The sequence below is a fragment of the Terrapene carolina genome, unplaced genomic scaffold (assembly GCF_002925995.2).
Source record: "Terrapene carolina triunguis isolate 2854851 unplaced genomic scaffold, T_m_triunguis-2.0 Scaffold42, whole genome shotgun sequence".
NCBI lineage: Eukaryota > Metazoa > Chordata > Testudines > Emydidae > Terrapene > Terrapene triunguis.
Genome location: NW_020664393.1, coordinates 37958969 through 37972119, shown reverse-complemented (window position 1 = coordinate 37972119; position 13151 = coordinate 37958969). Strand labels below are relative to the sequence as shown.

Sequence of the window (13151 nt, the reverse complement as noted above, 5' to 3'; positions counted from 1 at the left end):
TTGCCCTATGTTAATTTATGTAACTAATTACTGGTGGTGTTTAGAAAGCAAAAGGTTACATCAAAAGCCTATTGTTTAACCAGGACTGTGTGGTCAAGTGGATGCTAGAACACTGTGTAAAAAAAACCCTTGGGTCCTGATTCTGTTATCTCAGATCTGCTTAGGCTTCATCGGGGAAGTTTGAGTTGCAAGACCAGTTATGCTGGTACACCCTGAATATGATATTTGGACATTGGACTATAACCTATGAACTATTTCTGAAAGAACACTTTGCAACTACAAAGCTCCCCATCTCTGCTATTAATCTGCACCTCAGTGAATTGAACTCATGTTTGTATGTATACTGATCTTTTAACCATAGTCTCTCTCTTTTGTTTTTTAATACATTTTAATTTAATTAATAAGAATTGGCTGTAGCGTGTATTTGGGTAAGATCTGGAATATTCAATAACCTGGGAGGTCATGTGTCCGATCCTTTGGGATTGGTAGAACCTTTTCTTTTATATGATGAAATACTATTTACAGAAATGTTCATCATAATTGAGGTGAGTAACTGGATGGAGGCCTGAGGCTGGATCACTTTAAGGAAACTATGTTTTTTGGACTTCTGAGTAACCAGTAAGGTAATATGCTGGCTTGGTAAATCTAAGTATTGGAATATCCACCAGCTTTATGAGGATTGCCTGCCCCATTCTTTGCAGTTCACCCTAATTGAGTGACCACAGCTGGCTCCCTACTAGGACCCCAGTCACAAAAGTACTTGGTGTTGAACATGCCAGTGGTGCGCATAAAGGCTGTTTGCAATAAGAAACCAGGGTGAGGGATCCCTGTCCTTTGGCAGTCATTAAGAGATAAGCCTCAAATGAACATTATGAGAGATGCCTCTGTGAATATCTTCAGCATGGTTGGGTAGGAGTGGGAGTTATGGTAATTATTCTCTAACCATTGACACACTGTAATGCAAGTTGAACAGGTTTTTTTAAAAAGACCCTAAGACAGATCTGAATTAAAACTTGTATAAAGCAGATGGATGCTATATTAAGGGAACAAAATTAAAGGTCTAAAAGCACTGATTCCCCTCTTCAGTTGCATCATTCAATGTTTCAGCTTTCCAACTGGCAAGAAACACATACTGTCCTAGATAAATTTCTCCTGTCAGCTGTGATGACTCCAATACCCCACTCCATAAAGTCCTCCATGTTGTCTCTTCCTTTTGAAGTCTTCTAGGGAGAGGTATACGACCCAGTATATTAAATATCCCCCAACTCCTTCTCAGCTGTGCTGTGCTTGGACTGGCTGGTTCTCTACTAACCGCATCTCTCAGGATCAGAAGTCCCAATGTTCGCTCACCCTATCTTGAATCTTTGAGTGGGCTGCATGGTAAGGTCACTACCTCCAAGTCCTCAACATGTCTCCTCTGGATGGTGGAAGGTGGCTGCCCATCCAGAGAACGTTATTGTTATGCTGCTGCTGAAAATCCACTGACTCTGTGGAGCTCAAAGTGCCCTGAAATCTTCCTCTGTGTCGCTGGGAGCTAAAAACTTCCTAGCAGCTTTGCAAAGTCATTCTGGTTGTCTAAATAAAGGGTGTGCAGCCTCCTGCTCCCCAGAAGAGATCTCTGATACATTGGGGTTAAAGAAGTAGCTTTACCATTGACATCCCTCCCAAAATTTCAACATGCAAAGATCCAGGGAAATGGGGTGGGATAGCATCTGCCTCCAAATGATAGCGGGGCACTGCAATCTAGTAAGCACTTCCTATCCCCTTCCAGAAAATCTGCTCAGATAAGGGATCCAGGGCCTGTTAGGGAGAAGTACTTGATAGGCTCAGGGATTCAGAGCCAAATATGTTTGGACAGCAATTAGAAGAATTTTCACTCCTCAAAGGAAGCTGATATTTAGCCTGTTTGGGGTATTTTATGCAGTTCACATCTCCTTGATTTACCCTAGACACTGTTTGCTACCTCTAAGCTGTACTATGTATGTGATGCATGTATGAGAGGGGCCTGTTCCTAACAATTTTGCCCCTTGTTTCAATAAAACAGAAGGAGAGTTGAGGCTTTCTGAAGAGTTTGTACTTTTCTGAGAGGCTTAACATTGATCAAAAGCAAGGGAAGTGAGACAAAATTGGGTGCCCACTAAAATTCCCCATGCTTTGTATATGATGGTGCTGTAGATTTCCCCTGACGCTGCATAATTATGTTACACACCAAGAATTTGATTACTAATTATTATGTTTGCAGTACTAGCTACAACATGCTGGGCCCTTTCCAAGCTTAGATAAAAGACAGTCCTTGCCCCAAATAATGTACAATTTGAGCATGCATTCACTGAGCTCTCCCTAAGTTCAGTGGGAGTGTGAAACAATTCCAGAATGGGGGTCCCAGACCATGGGTTGGAAAGGAAAAACAAACTGGAAGTAAAATGGAGGTTTGAGCAAAATATTTTTTCTACATCATATTTCATGTACATAAGATGAACTTTGGAGAAATCTGATTGATAAGCATTTTACCCTTCTGAGTTGTTGCAGACCAACTGAAAAATGAACACCATCAAAATCCATTTCTAGCAAATTGATTAATTTATTCTTTTTTGTGCACTGTATTTTCATGCAGCTTATTCAACCAGTAGGAGAACACTTCAATCTCCCTGGTCACTCAATAACAGACCTAAAAGTGGCAATTCTTCAACAAAAGACAGACTCCAAGGTGAAACTGCAGAACTGGAATTAATTTGCAAACTGGATACCATCAGATTAGGCCTGAATAAAGACTGGGAGTGGTTGGGTCATTACAAAACCTAAACCTAATTTCCCCAATACTAATTTCCCCCTACTGTTACTCACACCTTCTTGTCAACTGTCTGAAATGGGCCACTCTCATTACCACTTCAAAAGTTATTTTTTCTCCATTAAAAAGAACAGGAGTACTTGTGGCACCTTAGAGACTAACAAATTTATTAGAGCATAAGCTTTCGTGGGCTACAACCCACAGACTAACACGGCTGCTACTCTGAAACCTTTTTCTCCATTGGTATCCTGCTGTTAATTTAATTGTCTTGTTAGACTGATCTTACACTTGGTAAGGCAACTCCCATCCTTTCATGTATTTATACCTGCTCCTGTATTTTCCACTCCATAGATCTGATCAAGTGGGTTTTAGCCCACGAAAGCTTATGCCCAAATAAATTTGTTAGTCTATAAGGTGCCACAAGGACTCCTCGTTGTTTTTGCTGATACAGACTAACACAGCTACCACTCTGAAACTAATTCAATGTGTTACTTTTATTCTTGAAGGTAAAAGGAAAGCTAATAAATAATGTCAATGTTTAAAGTATACTACTAATGGTCTTTATATTTTTGTACTATGTGTATAAATAGCTAATCAGATGTGCTTCTGACACTAGGTAAAACTCCAGAGGAAGCTGCAGATTCTGCTCTTCACTATATGGAGAAGAGAGTCCATGGACGGGGAGGAGTTATAGTTGTCAGCAAAACTGGAGAATGGACAGCACGATTCACCACCAAGCGGATGGCGTGGGCAGGCATAAAGGAAGGCGTGTTAATGTATGGCCTAAATCCAGGAGAAACAATTCAAGAAATACTTAAACCCTCCAAATAAACTTTTTTTGGGAGGGGATTTTTACAGTGGATGTTATTATTAGTTTGTCCTACATGATTCTTAATGAAGGGTGTATGTATCTGGCATCTTTGGACTAACTTACTTCATATTCAAGAAGATTCATAAAACATGACTTTATTACCTTTAATAAAGATAGTTTTCCAAAGGCATTGTATTTGGTTATTTCAGAACTTTGAGAATATGCTAAATGCTACATGGAATCAGTGTTCCAGAGTAGTGGTGTTCCATGCAAAATTCAATATCTAAACTGTAGTGAACAAACAAACAAAATGTGTATGGTATAGTATGTTTCAGCTGCAACATCAACATCCAACTTGGGTTATTTCAGTAATGTGTGTGATTTTTTTTCCTTTGCTCTCTAAATGTATCATGTATTGATTGTTGTGCATTTTTAGAAAATTTTAATGACATGGAAAAGTTAAGCTTTCAATCAAGTTTATCCAACTAAGTCTTAATAGCAGTCCCACAAGTATATTTTAATGTATTGTTCTAAATATTTACCCCAAGAATAGAGAAAGAAGTGGAACTACTTTTATGCCTTCCAAAATAAGCTATATAGACTTTATTTTCTTCTACATTTGAAAGATTGAAATACCCTATTTGTTAAAGCACCTCTATGGTCCTTTCATTAATTCTTCCCAAACCCAGTGAAACACGTACTTTCAAGTAAACTCTCCCAAATAAACCACTTTCTGTTAAAAACAGCATTGCTCTCTTGAAGCAATCAAAACAAGGTGGGATTAAAATCTGTTCCACATAATGTACAAAATTCAGCATTTAAAAATCAGCTTCACACATATAATTGCATCAATACCTCCTTATAACAGAAACCTTCATGGGAAAAAGAGCAAAGCACAGACTCTATTTGGTCAAAGGATTCATCTCACATAAAATTTCCTTTTGGTCTGTGCAATCTATATATCTTCACAGCCTGCACTGCAGTGTGTTTTTTTTCACTGAAGAATTATCTGTCTTACCCAGTAATGAGGTGCACTTTCACAAGTATATTGTATAGATTTTTGTAACAGCACTTCATTGGTTTTGTAATCTTTTTTTCCTAAGAGCAGTCACCCTTTTTTCAGAAATGTCCAATACTTTGGACTACAGAAATGTTATGAGGCATTCAAGTTTCTTCTATGATCCTCCATACTGTAGAGTTTGAAATGTTGCCATATCTTACTGGTTATGGCTTGCCTCTCCATGGATGTTTTCCATAAACACTGACAGATATGATAAAAAATAAACATTTTGCTGCGAGTCTTGGATCACCTAAAAATAAATTAGCAATCAGATGCTGTCGTTTGTACTTCAGTTTTTTTCCTAAATTGAATAGCTTTGATGTCAGCCACAGCAATATAGAGGTGACTTATTCAAATAATCTTGGACAGCAGCAAACACAAATTTAGCTTGTGATGTTTTATTTTTGCCACACCAACTTCAAAGATATAGAGGAGATAAACAATTGTGGGGTGGGCACACTGGCTGTACACACCAAAGACACATAACTTCATTTTGTGCTCACTTTCATACAAACTCTTTCCTAAAACATTTTTCAGAATTAAACATGGTAATACACTTTAAAAAAAATAAGTAACAGCAGAGTGAAATAAATTAAGAGACGTAGGTAATGGAGAAAGAGATGTTTTTAGTCAAGAAGTGAAAAAAGACAGTCAGTGAACTAGAGAGATAGTGAACACTGCACCAAAAAGAAAGAGCTGCAGAGAGCTTTTCCACTAAGAATATCAAGATTGGATGGGAGAACAAAAGGAAGGCCAATACTCAGCAAGCTGGGTGAGGAACAGAAAAAGACAAAGTTTTTGAGGTATCATCAGGACTGTGTGAACTGCTTGAAATGAGCCACCAAGTTTCTCAGAATTAGCACTGGGTTGTGTTTGACTGTCAGTGGTTTGCTCACATTTTGTTTGCATCTACAAAGTGTCTGTGGAAGCTTTTTGCTAATATTTCATATCTGTTAAGGCTGAAGGTCCGTATTATTTGTACTCCTACTTCAAATAGTACCTCCAGCTCTCACCACAGTATTGGTTGCTTATCTATAGTAAGACACACACTAAAGGAGTTATTTAAAATATAGCTAATTTTACTAGACATTTGGGTGCGTTTAGTGAAAATATCCTGTCAGGAGCTCACTGCTAGTCTAACAGTCTCCTATCAGGAACTCCAGTATCCACTATAAGGTGTGTAGCAAAGAGTCCAGACATCAGTGGCTAGAGGTGGGATGGGGAGACAGGAAATGTACTGAAAAAAGCCATGTTAACTACATTAATGTTACACACTCCCCCAGGCTGGAGGAGGTGTCTTGGGTATTTCAGGAGACATTCTCTCTCTGCAGGGAAGCTGTTTCAGACACACTATTGGGGCTCCCCAAGAGCTGGGATCATAAAGTCCTGCTTCAAGCCCAGCTCTGCTGTTGCTGCCGACCATGTCCCCTCCTCCCCGCACTGCTCCTCTCCCTGTAAGACTCCCTGCTGCTGCACACAGGAAATGTGAGGTGCTGTACGCTTAGCCAGGCCATTAGTCCAATTTTGAGCTTGACAGTCCTGGTTTTTTTTTAAGGTTTCTCTCCTGTCCAGTACTGGTATAAAACCAGATGTGGTTTTGTCTAGTGTTAGGCACAGAGAATGCCATTTTGAAGAATGAGGAGTACTTGTGTCATCTTAGAGACTAACAAATTTATTTGAGCATAATATTTCATGGGCTAAAACCCACTTCATCAGATGCATGCAGTAGAAAATACAGTAGGAAGATATATATACACAGAGACCATGAAAAAATGGGTGTTGCCACACCAGCTATAACGAGAGTAATCAATTAAGGTGGGCTATTATCAGCAGGAGAAAAAAAACTTTTGTAGTGATAATCAGGATGGCCCATTTCTCTGTGTATATATATCTTCCTACTGTATTTTCCACTGCATGCATCTGATGAAGTAGGGTTTAGCCCACGAAAGCTTGTGCTCAAATAAATTTGTTAGTCTCTAAGGTGCCACATGTACTCCTCATTCTTTTTGCTGATATAGACTAACACGGCTACCACTCTGAAACCTGTCACCATTTTGAAGAGTTCACCATTCCATCCCCATTGGTGTGACGTCACACAACATGAATGCGAGGTCATGCCAGCAGGGGGACGCAGATTGGGGTGGGCCAGTGCCGTTCCTGGAAGTACCTGGAGACCGGTATTTTAAAGATGTGTGAGTGGCCACCCCATGTACACTTTACACACCCTTCTAAAGGTCATCAAACCAGAAATGGTGTGAGACACCCTACCCACACACTCACCCTGCTCTCTCTGGTCTCCAGCCATGAACTGGAACATCCCAGCAGAGACCAGGAGTGTGTAACGATAGAGCACCTCACTCTTATTTTTGTTAAGTCTCCCTATTTACCGAGGAGACTCAGAACCTGCTTGAGAGCCAATGAGAAGACAGTGGAAATGAAGCAACTTCTGGGGAAAACAGAGCTATAGCAGGGCTGATTTTCCCCTTCTAGCTTTATATCTGTGAAATGCATTGATATAATTAGAATATATTTCATGATCAAACCTGGCTCATTGAGTAATAGAAGATTAGTCCCCTGGCAAAAATCCTATGGTATCTTCTTAAAGTTGTTTGGAAAACCTTGTCATGTAAGCCCTGTGGCTGAAGCCCTAGAAAGGGGGGAGCTGTTGTATTAATTTAGATGGAATAAATGTGCCAAGCATGTTACTATAATCCAGTCACTGTCCAACACTGAACAGTGTTAAACAAGGTTTGTGGTTTGGTACCCAGAGACTTCAGCCTGCTTAGTACCATGGCAACCACACTATTAACAATTCTTTTAACCTTTAATTAAAGATAAAGAAAAGAAGGAAAAACAACTAAAATATTTGAAATGTAAAGTATTAAGTAAGGTTTTTATTTTCACATTTTTTGTTCCCTTTCCCCTTAGCAGAAGAGAACTTTTACAAGGAAATCTCCCCTTGTTTGACCATCTTTTAGATGGTATTAAAGTCAAAGACTCCTGGGAAACTATATGTACCACCCTGGGCACCCCGATAGGCAATACCATCATTCTCAAGTATTGAGTCAAGGGGTTTAAATCAAATAACTTTATTTGAGGTGTGAGGGTAAGAGAAGATATATGGGGGACAACAGAATAAACTTGAGAAAGACAATTTATAAATTAACAATATTAGTAAGATTCTTCCCAGGATGTCTTAGCAACAGTCCCAACCTCAGACTGCCTCTGGTAGTTGTGAGTAGCTTGATGTGTTGTAGCCAATTCTCTCCCCTCCACCCCTACTTCTGTAGGCTACTGATACCTTCTCCAAAGATTCAGCACAAAGGCAGCTTCAAGCCATCCGAGGGCTTTGAGGCAGTGGGTGGAGCTAAGGTGGAAGACAGTGCAGAGACAGCATGTCTTATATTTATTATTTGTCAATTACTATAAACAGATGTAAAAATAAATAATTTTACTATGTAAGTAAGGACTTACGTAGACTTTGCAACATTTTCTATCATCTTTAGTATTTTGAAGGTATACTATTTTGTATTTCATATTTGGGTATTTGGCTGTTTAGCTTTTGTGTTTTTATTTTACTTCTTTTCTTCTATAACTATTTCAGTATAGTACATATCTATTTAAACAAATTAAAACCAAATTTATTTTTCCCAGAAATAAAATGAAATCTGTTGCAACTAGAGTTGGGTAAGAATCAAAAATCTCATCTGAACTTCCACAACTTTCCGGAGTTTGAAGTTTTGCAGCTCAGGATCATTTGTAGTCCTTAAAGAAAAAAGAAACCTAATATATAATAAAACCCTGCTTTCTCTATTGTCATCTTTCTACTTATCTAAGACTGCAGCCTAAGACATGTTAGTTACATGCATCATTGTACATTCCCACTTATCTGTGAGAATTGTAAACTGCATCCAATTACACTTACTGGTTAGCCCTGTAGAACCCATTCAGCTACTGAGAACGGAGATGGATTCCTCTGTGGTTCATACATCACTAGGAGGATGAATGTTTAAGTTCCAATTACAGGATTGGTTTCTGTCTTCGTTTTATCTTGTGTTTTTTCATTAATGAAAAATCAGGAGCACAGGTGTAACTGAGAGCAGGTTTTGACCTATAGAAACTTAATTATAGGAGATAACGCAAGAGCCAGGAAGAACACACCTTCATTTACAATTCCCAGTTGGAGTTTTAAAAGCTGGCCCTTACAACCATCCTTATATTTGTAAACGGAGTAAATTTGATCCAAAGTCTTTGAAAGACTACAAGCATGGAACCTCACTTATTCATATTTTTTATTTTTTTTAGGGTTTTTTTTAGGGTTTGATGTTGGCAGGGTTGCAAGAGCAGTCAAAACATTTCTTACTGAGATGATCTTTGCTTAGTCAACCATGTGTAATGTTAATATTGATGCACTGTGTTTGGTATTCGATAAGTGGCACTAAGAAAGATCAGCAAGTTTTATAGTTTCTGTAATTTTAGGTGACAGAATAACTTCTTCTCCTGGATAAACCCCTGCAGTAGATTCATGGAAAGTGGGCTTTCTTTCCCGGGATCAACTTTTCAGGGCACTGTGAATACAGAAGATCTCCCTTCTGAATCCTGTCACATTATCAAGAAAATGCAGTTCATCCTGAAAACATGCAAACAAATAATTCGGAGGGAAAAATAATCCAAAATACAGATATCCAATGGGAGGTAAAAACCACTAATGATGCAAAACAGTTGATCAATAGAGAACATTGAAATAGACAGGAGAAGATTGTAATGCAACATGGCAATGTGACTCAAGAACCCCTTAATGACAGATGGCAGGGGGGTTACAGGAATGTCCTGTTTCTGAGATGTACATTCTGGTTCACCAAAGAATGTCATTAATATTGTTGTGAAATGTATGTACAGATATTATGTAAGGAGTTAGGTATATATACTGAAAATCTGCTCTAAATTCTGTATCAAGGCAGAGTTGACAAACAGTTTTTTGTCAGACACTCAAAGTTTATTCACTGGCCTCTCTGTTGACATGTAAATTAAGTATTGTTTCATTCATAATGGATCATCCATCTAAGATCAATGCAAATGATGGATTGTAAGAACTTCAGAAAGGAACTAACAGGTATAGAAACACTGTGGTGGAAGAGAACCTTATCTGGAGATACACTTCAAGGTTTCCTGGCCTATGTTTGGGTAACAAAGAAGACACTCCATCACCCTGCACCTAGGAACTAAACTGACAGTGCGTTTACAGTCATGAAAACAAGTTCATAACCAGCCTTGGCTAGAAAAGAAAACTGGGTGAGACATGATTTCTTTAAGCAGGAGGTTAGCCTGTTGTCTCTATAAAGTGTGTTATGATTTTGTTTTATATGGAATCATTGGTCGTATTATCATTACTCACCATCTCTTGAACCTTTGATAATAAACTTATCCTTGTTTTCATGATAAATATATCTAAGTGATATATTTGCAAGGCGCTGGTTCTGAGTTGAATCATACAAGTTGGCATATACACTGTTCCCATGGGGACAGCTTACCTTGTATTTCTGTGAGTGTTCAGCAGATAAGGGGCTGAGACACTATAGGGGAAAGCTTCAAAGGGACTTGAGGACTGGGGTGTGACCCTAATAGTAACTGAATGGAAGAGGGCAAGGGGCTCATTGCTATTGGGTAGTGAGTTTCAGCTGGCATGACCAGATCAGTGTACCCCACTTCATTAATGTCATAAACTGTATCTGATATGTGTGATGTAAGGTATCACTGGAAAACTATCACACTGATCATTAATATTCTTGCATGGTGTATGTATGGTTAACACCCAAGGGAGCACACAAATATGAAGGAAATATGTGTGAGTAAACAAGTTTCTCGCAGAAAAAGACAAGCCTACACCTCCAGCCAGGTGTAATCAGAACCGATTAGCAGTCACATGTCACGTGGCCATTCAATTGGATCAGAGAGGGCAGGAACAAATCAATTTGCATTTTAACAAACATCAGTGGTTGAAGAAACCAGCAAGTTTCTTCATCACCAGACTCCATATTGCCTTTCTCACATGTTGAATTAGCTTTATTTTTGGGCGGTAACCTTCAGAAGAATCCATTTCAAAGGTTCACTGCACTATAAAAAGAGGGCAAAGAACCCCAAGTTATCTTTCACCTAAGGAGAACTAGCATCCTGTTCTTCTGTGGCAGGTCCTGAGGGAGATACAGTCAGAAATACTGGACAAGGAGTGACTGGTGAGAGAAACCATCTTAAACAAAGACTGTTTAAGTTTTAGCCTTTTAGATGCATGTTTTTCACTTTTAGTTGTTTGTGACAATATCTACCTTTATTTCCTTAACCTATGTCCTGTTGTTAATAAACTTGTTTTATTTTAATCTAAATAAATGCAGTGCTATATTTTAATTGAAGTGATTGTTCACTCCAGTTAATGTGGCAAGCCGCTAGGTATTGACTCTTTAAAGGTGCAAACAAACCTTATTATTCCTCTGAATGGTCCAGAAAAGGGCTGGATATTGCAGAGCACATAGTTTTGGGAAAGTTCAGGACTGCGAGTGCATTGAAGTCACATGGCTGGTAGTACACAAAGCTGTTAGATACCAGAGTCTGGCTGGGATGTAACAAGCAGGCTGTTGGAATCAGAGTGCTGAGCCAAAGTGGCTTAACACACAGACCACTCAGTGCAGGCTTGTCTGCTGGCTGCTGGTGTCCAGGCTGTGAGCCACAGTAGCAGAGTATTTCAGGCACCCAGGGTTACAGGGAAGGCAGTGACACAACCCCTCACTGGTCTGGACTGCATCCCAGAATGTGACAGGGAGGCACAACTATTGTTAGCCTGCAAGACAAAATAAGGGCTGGCATAACTCAGAGGTGAGTGTGTGGGTGGCTAATTGGCTGGTAGCGTCAGAGAACTGAAAACCAGTTAAGCACAAGTGGGAGGATAGCTCAGTGGTTTGAGCATTGGCTTGCTAAACCCAGGGTTGTAAGTTCAATCCTTAAGGGGGCCATTTAGGGATCTGGGGCAAAAAACTGTCTGGAGATTGGTCCCCCTTTGAGCAGGGGGTTGGACTAGATGATCTCCTGAGGTCCCTTCCAACCCTGATATTCTATGATAAGTCTCCCTTGCAGGGGGTAACAACAAGTGACTCTCAGTACCCTAAGAATTGTTACAGGCAGCAAAAAAAAAAAAAAAAAAAGGCCAGTGCAAATTTGGCTTGCATTTACAGACTTCTTGTCACAGAGCAGGGAAATAACTGTCCCAGTGTATACAACATTGCTGTGATCACACCTGGAATATTGTATTCAGTTCTGGACCCCACGTTACCAAAAAAGATACTGACAGACTGAAGGGAATTCAGGAGGAGCAATAAAAATGAGCAGGTGGATGATTGGGTTACTTAAGGGTGAAGAATGTGGCATCCTATCCAGCAAAACACATTTTAAAGTGTACCTGGGATTACTCATATGCTTAAAAATAAGTATGAGCTTTGCTAGATCTGGGCCTAAATGAGCTAGCTCTTTATAGATTATGATATTAATAAGGGAGGGGTGTGGTAAGAGCCTACAAACACTTAAAGGGTGTTAATATGAGGGATTTTTTAGGATTGTACAAAAGGGTATAACTAAAAGCAGTTGGCTTAAATTAAATAAGGGGAAAATGGAGGGTAAATATCTGGGGAAATGTCCCAACAGTGGAATGTTCTAAGGAAGAAAATTCTCATCTCTTATGACATTTAAAACAGTCTGGAAGAATTGCTAGTGAGAGTGTACTTGTGTTTTAGGCTCATTTGGGATAATTTGCTGAATGTAAAAATACCTCCTAAGAGACAATGTAAGAGGCAGCAGAACGCAGGTTGAGAAACACTTGGTAAAATTATTTCTGCTTCTAATGTTAGTGGCACTTTAAAGGGATAATGGAATGTGCATGAGCTGTGTCTATGCCTCTATCCTCTCTTTGACAATGTAACTCTATGGAGAAGTTGTCAAATAATATAGATGTAGAGTCTTCCAAAAGAGCTTCTTCTAGGAATGGCTCAAACATCTTTTACATGTTCTTAACAATTGGAAGAGAAAACTCAATTGTTTTTCTTGTTGTTTGTGGTTTTTTATTGAACATAATTGATGGGCAAAATTGAGAAAACAAATTATATTAAAATTATTAACTAACACTACTCACAAAAATTCAGAATGAACCAGAAAGTAATAAAAACTGAAGTAAAGATATAATAAAAGATAATTTTCCTACATAGGAAAATCAAAACATTGGAAAATAGCTCTAATTTTGCAGTAGTGGATTTAGTTGAAAGTGTAGCTGGAGGATATTCATTTAAGGATATAATTTTTTTTTACATTTGATCCTCCTTCAAGACTGTTCGCAGGTTTTTAATTCTTTCAAGGGTTAATGCTGATTCTAGTTCCAAATTGGCAGTTGCTTCAGATATATTTAAAATATATGTGTGCATACTCCTATTACACCAGAACCACGGTTCGAGAAG

The 13151-nt window shown here is 38.9% G+C and overlaps 1 protein-coding gene across 1 annotated transcript in view; it reads left to right on the top strand.

Annotated features, from left to right (window-relative positions):
* The window catches only part of LOC112106622 (isoaspartyl peptidase/L-asparaginase-like), a 245381-nt gene extending 241677 nt beyond the window's left edge, over nucleotides 1–3704 (top strand). The window contains exon 7 of the mRNA XM_024199984.2: nucleotides 3405–3704. Coding sequence (XP_024055752.2) covers nucleotides 3405–3619 — 215 coding nt within the window. The 3' untranslated portion in view covers nucleotides 3620–3704. The remainder of the gene's footprint in view (nucleotides 1–3404) is intronic.
* The last annotated feature ends 9447 nt before the right edge of the window (nucleotides 3705–13151 follow it).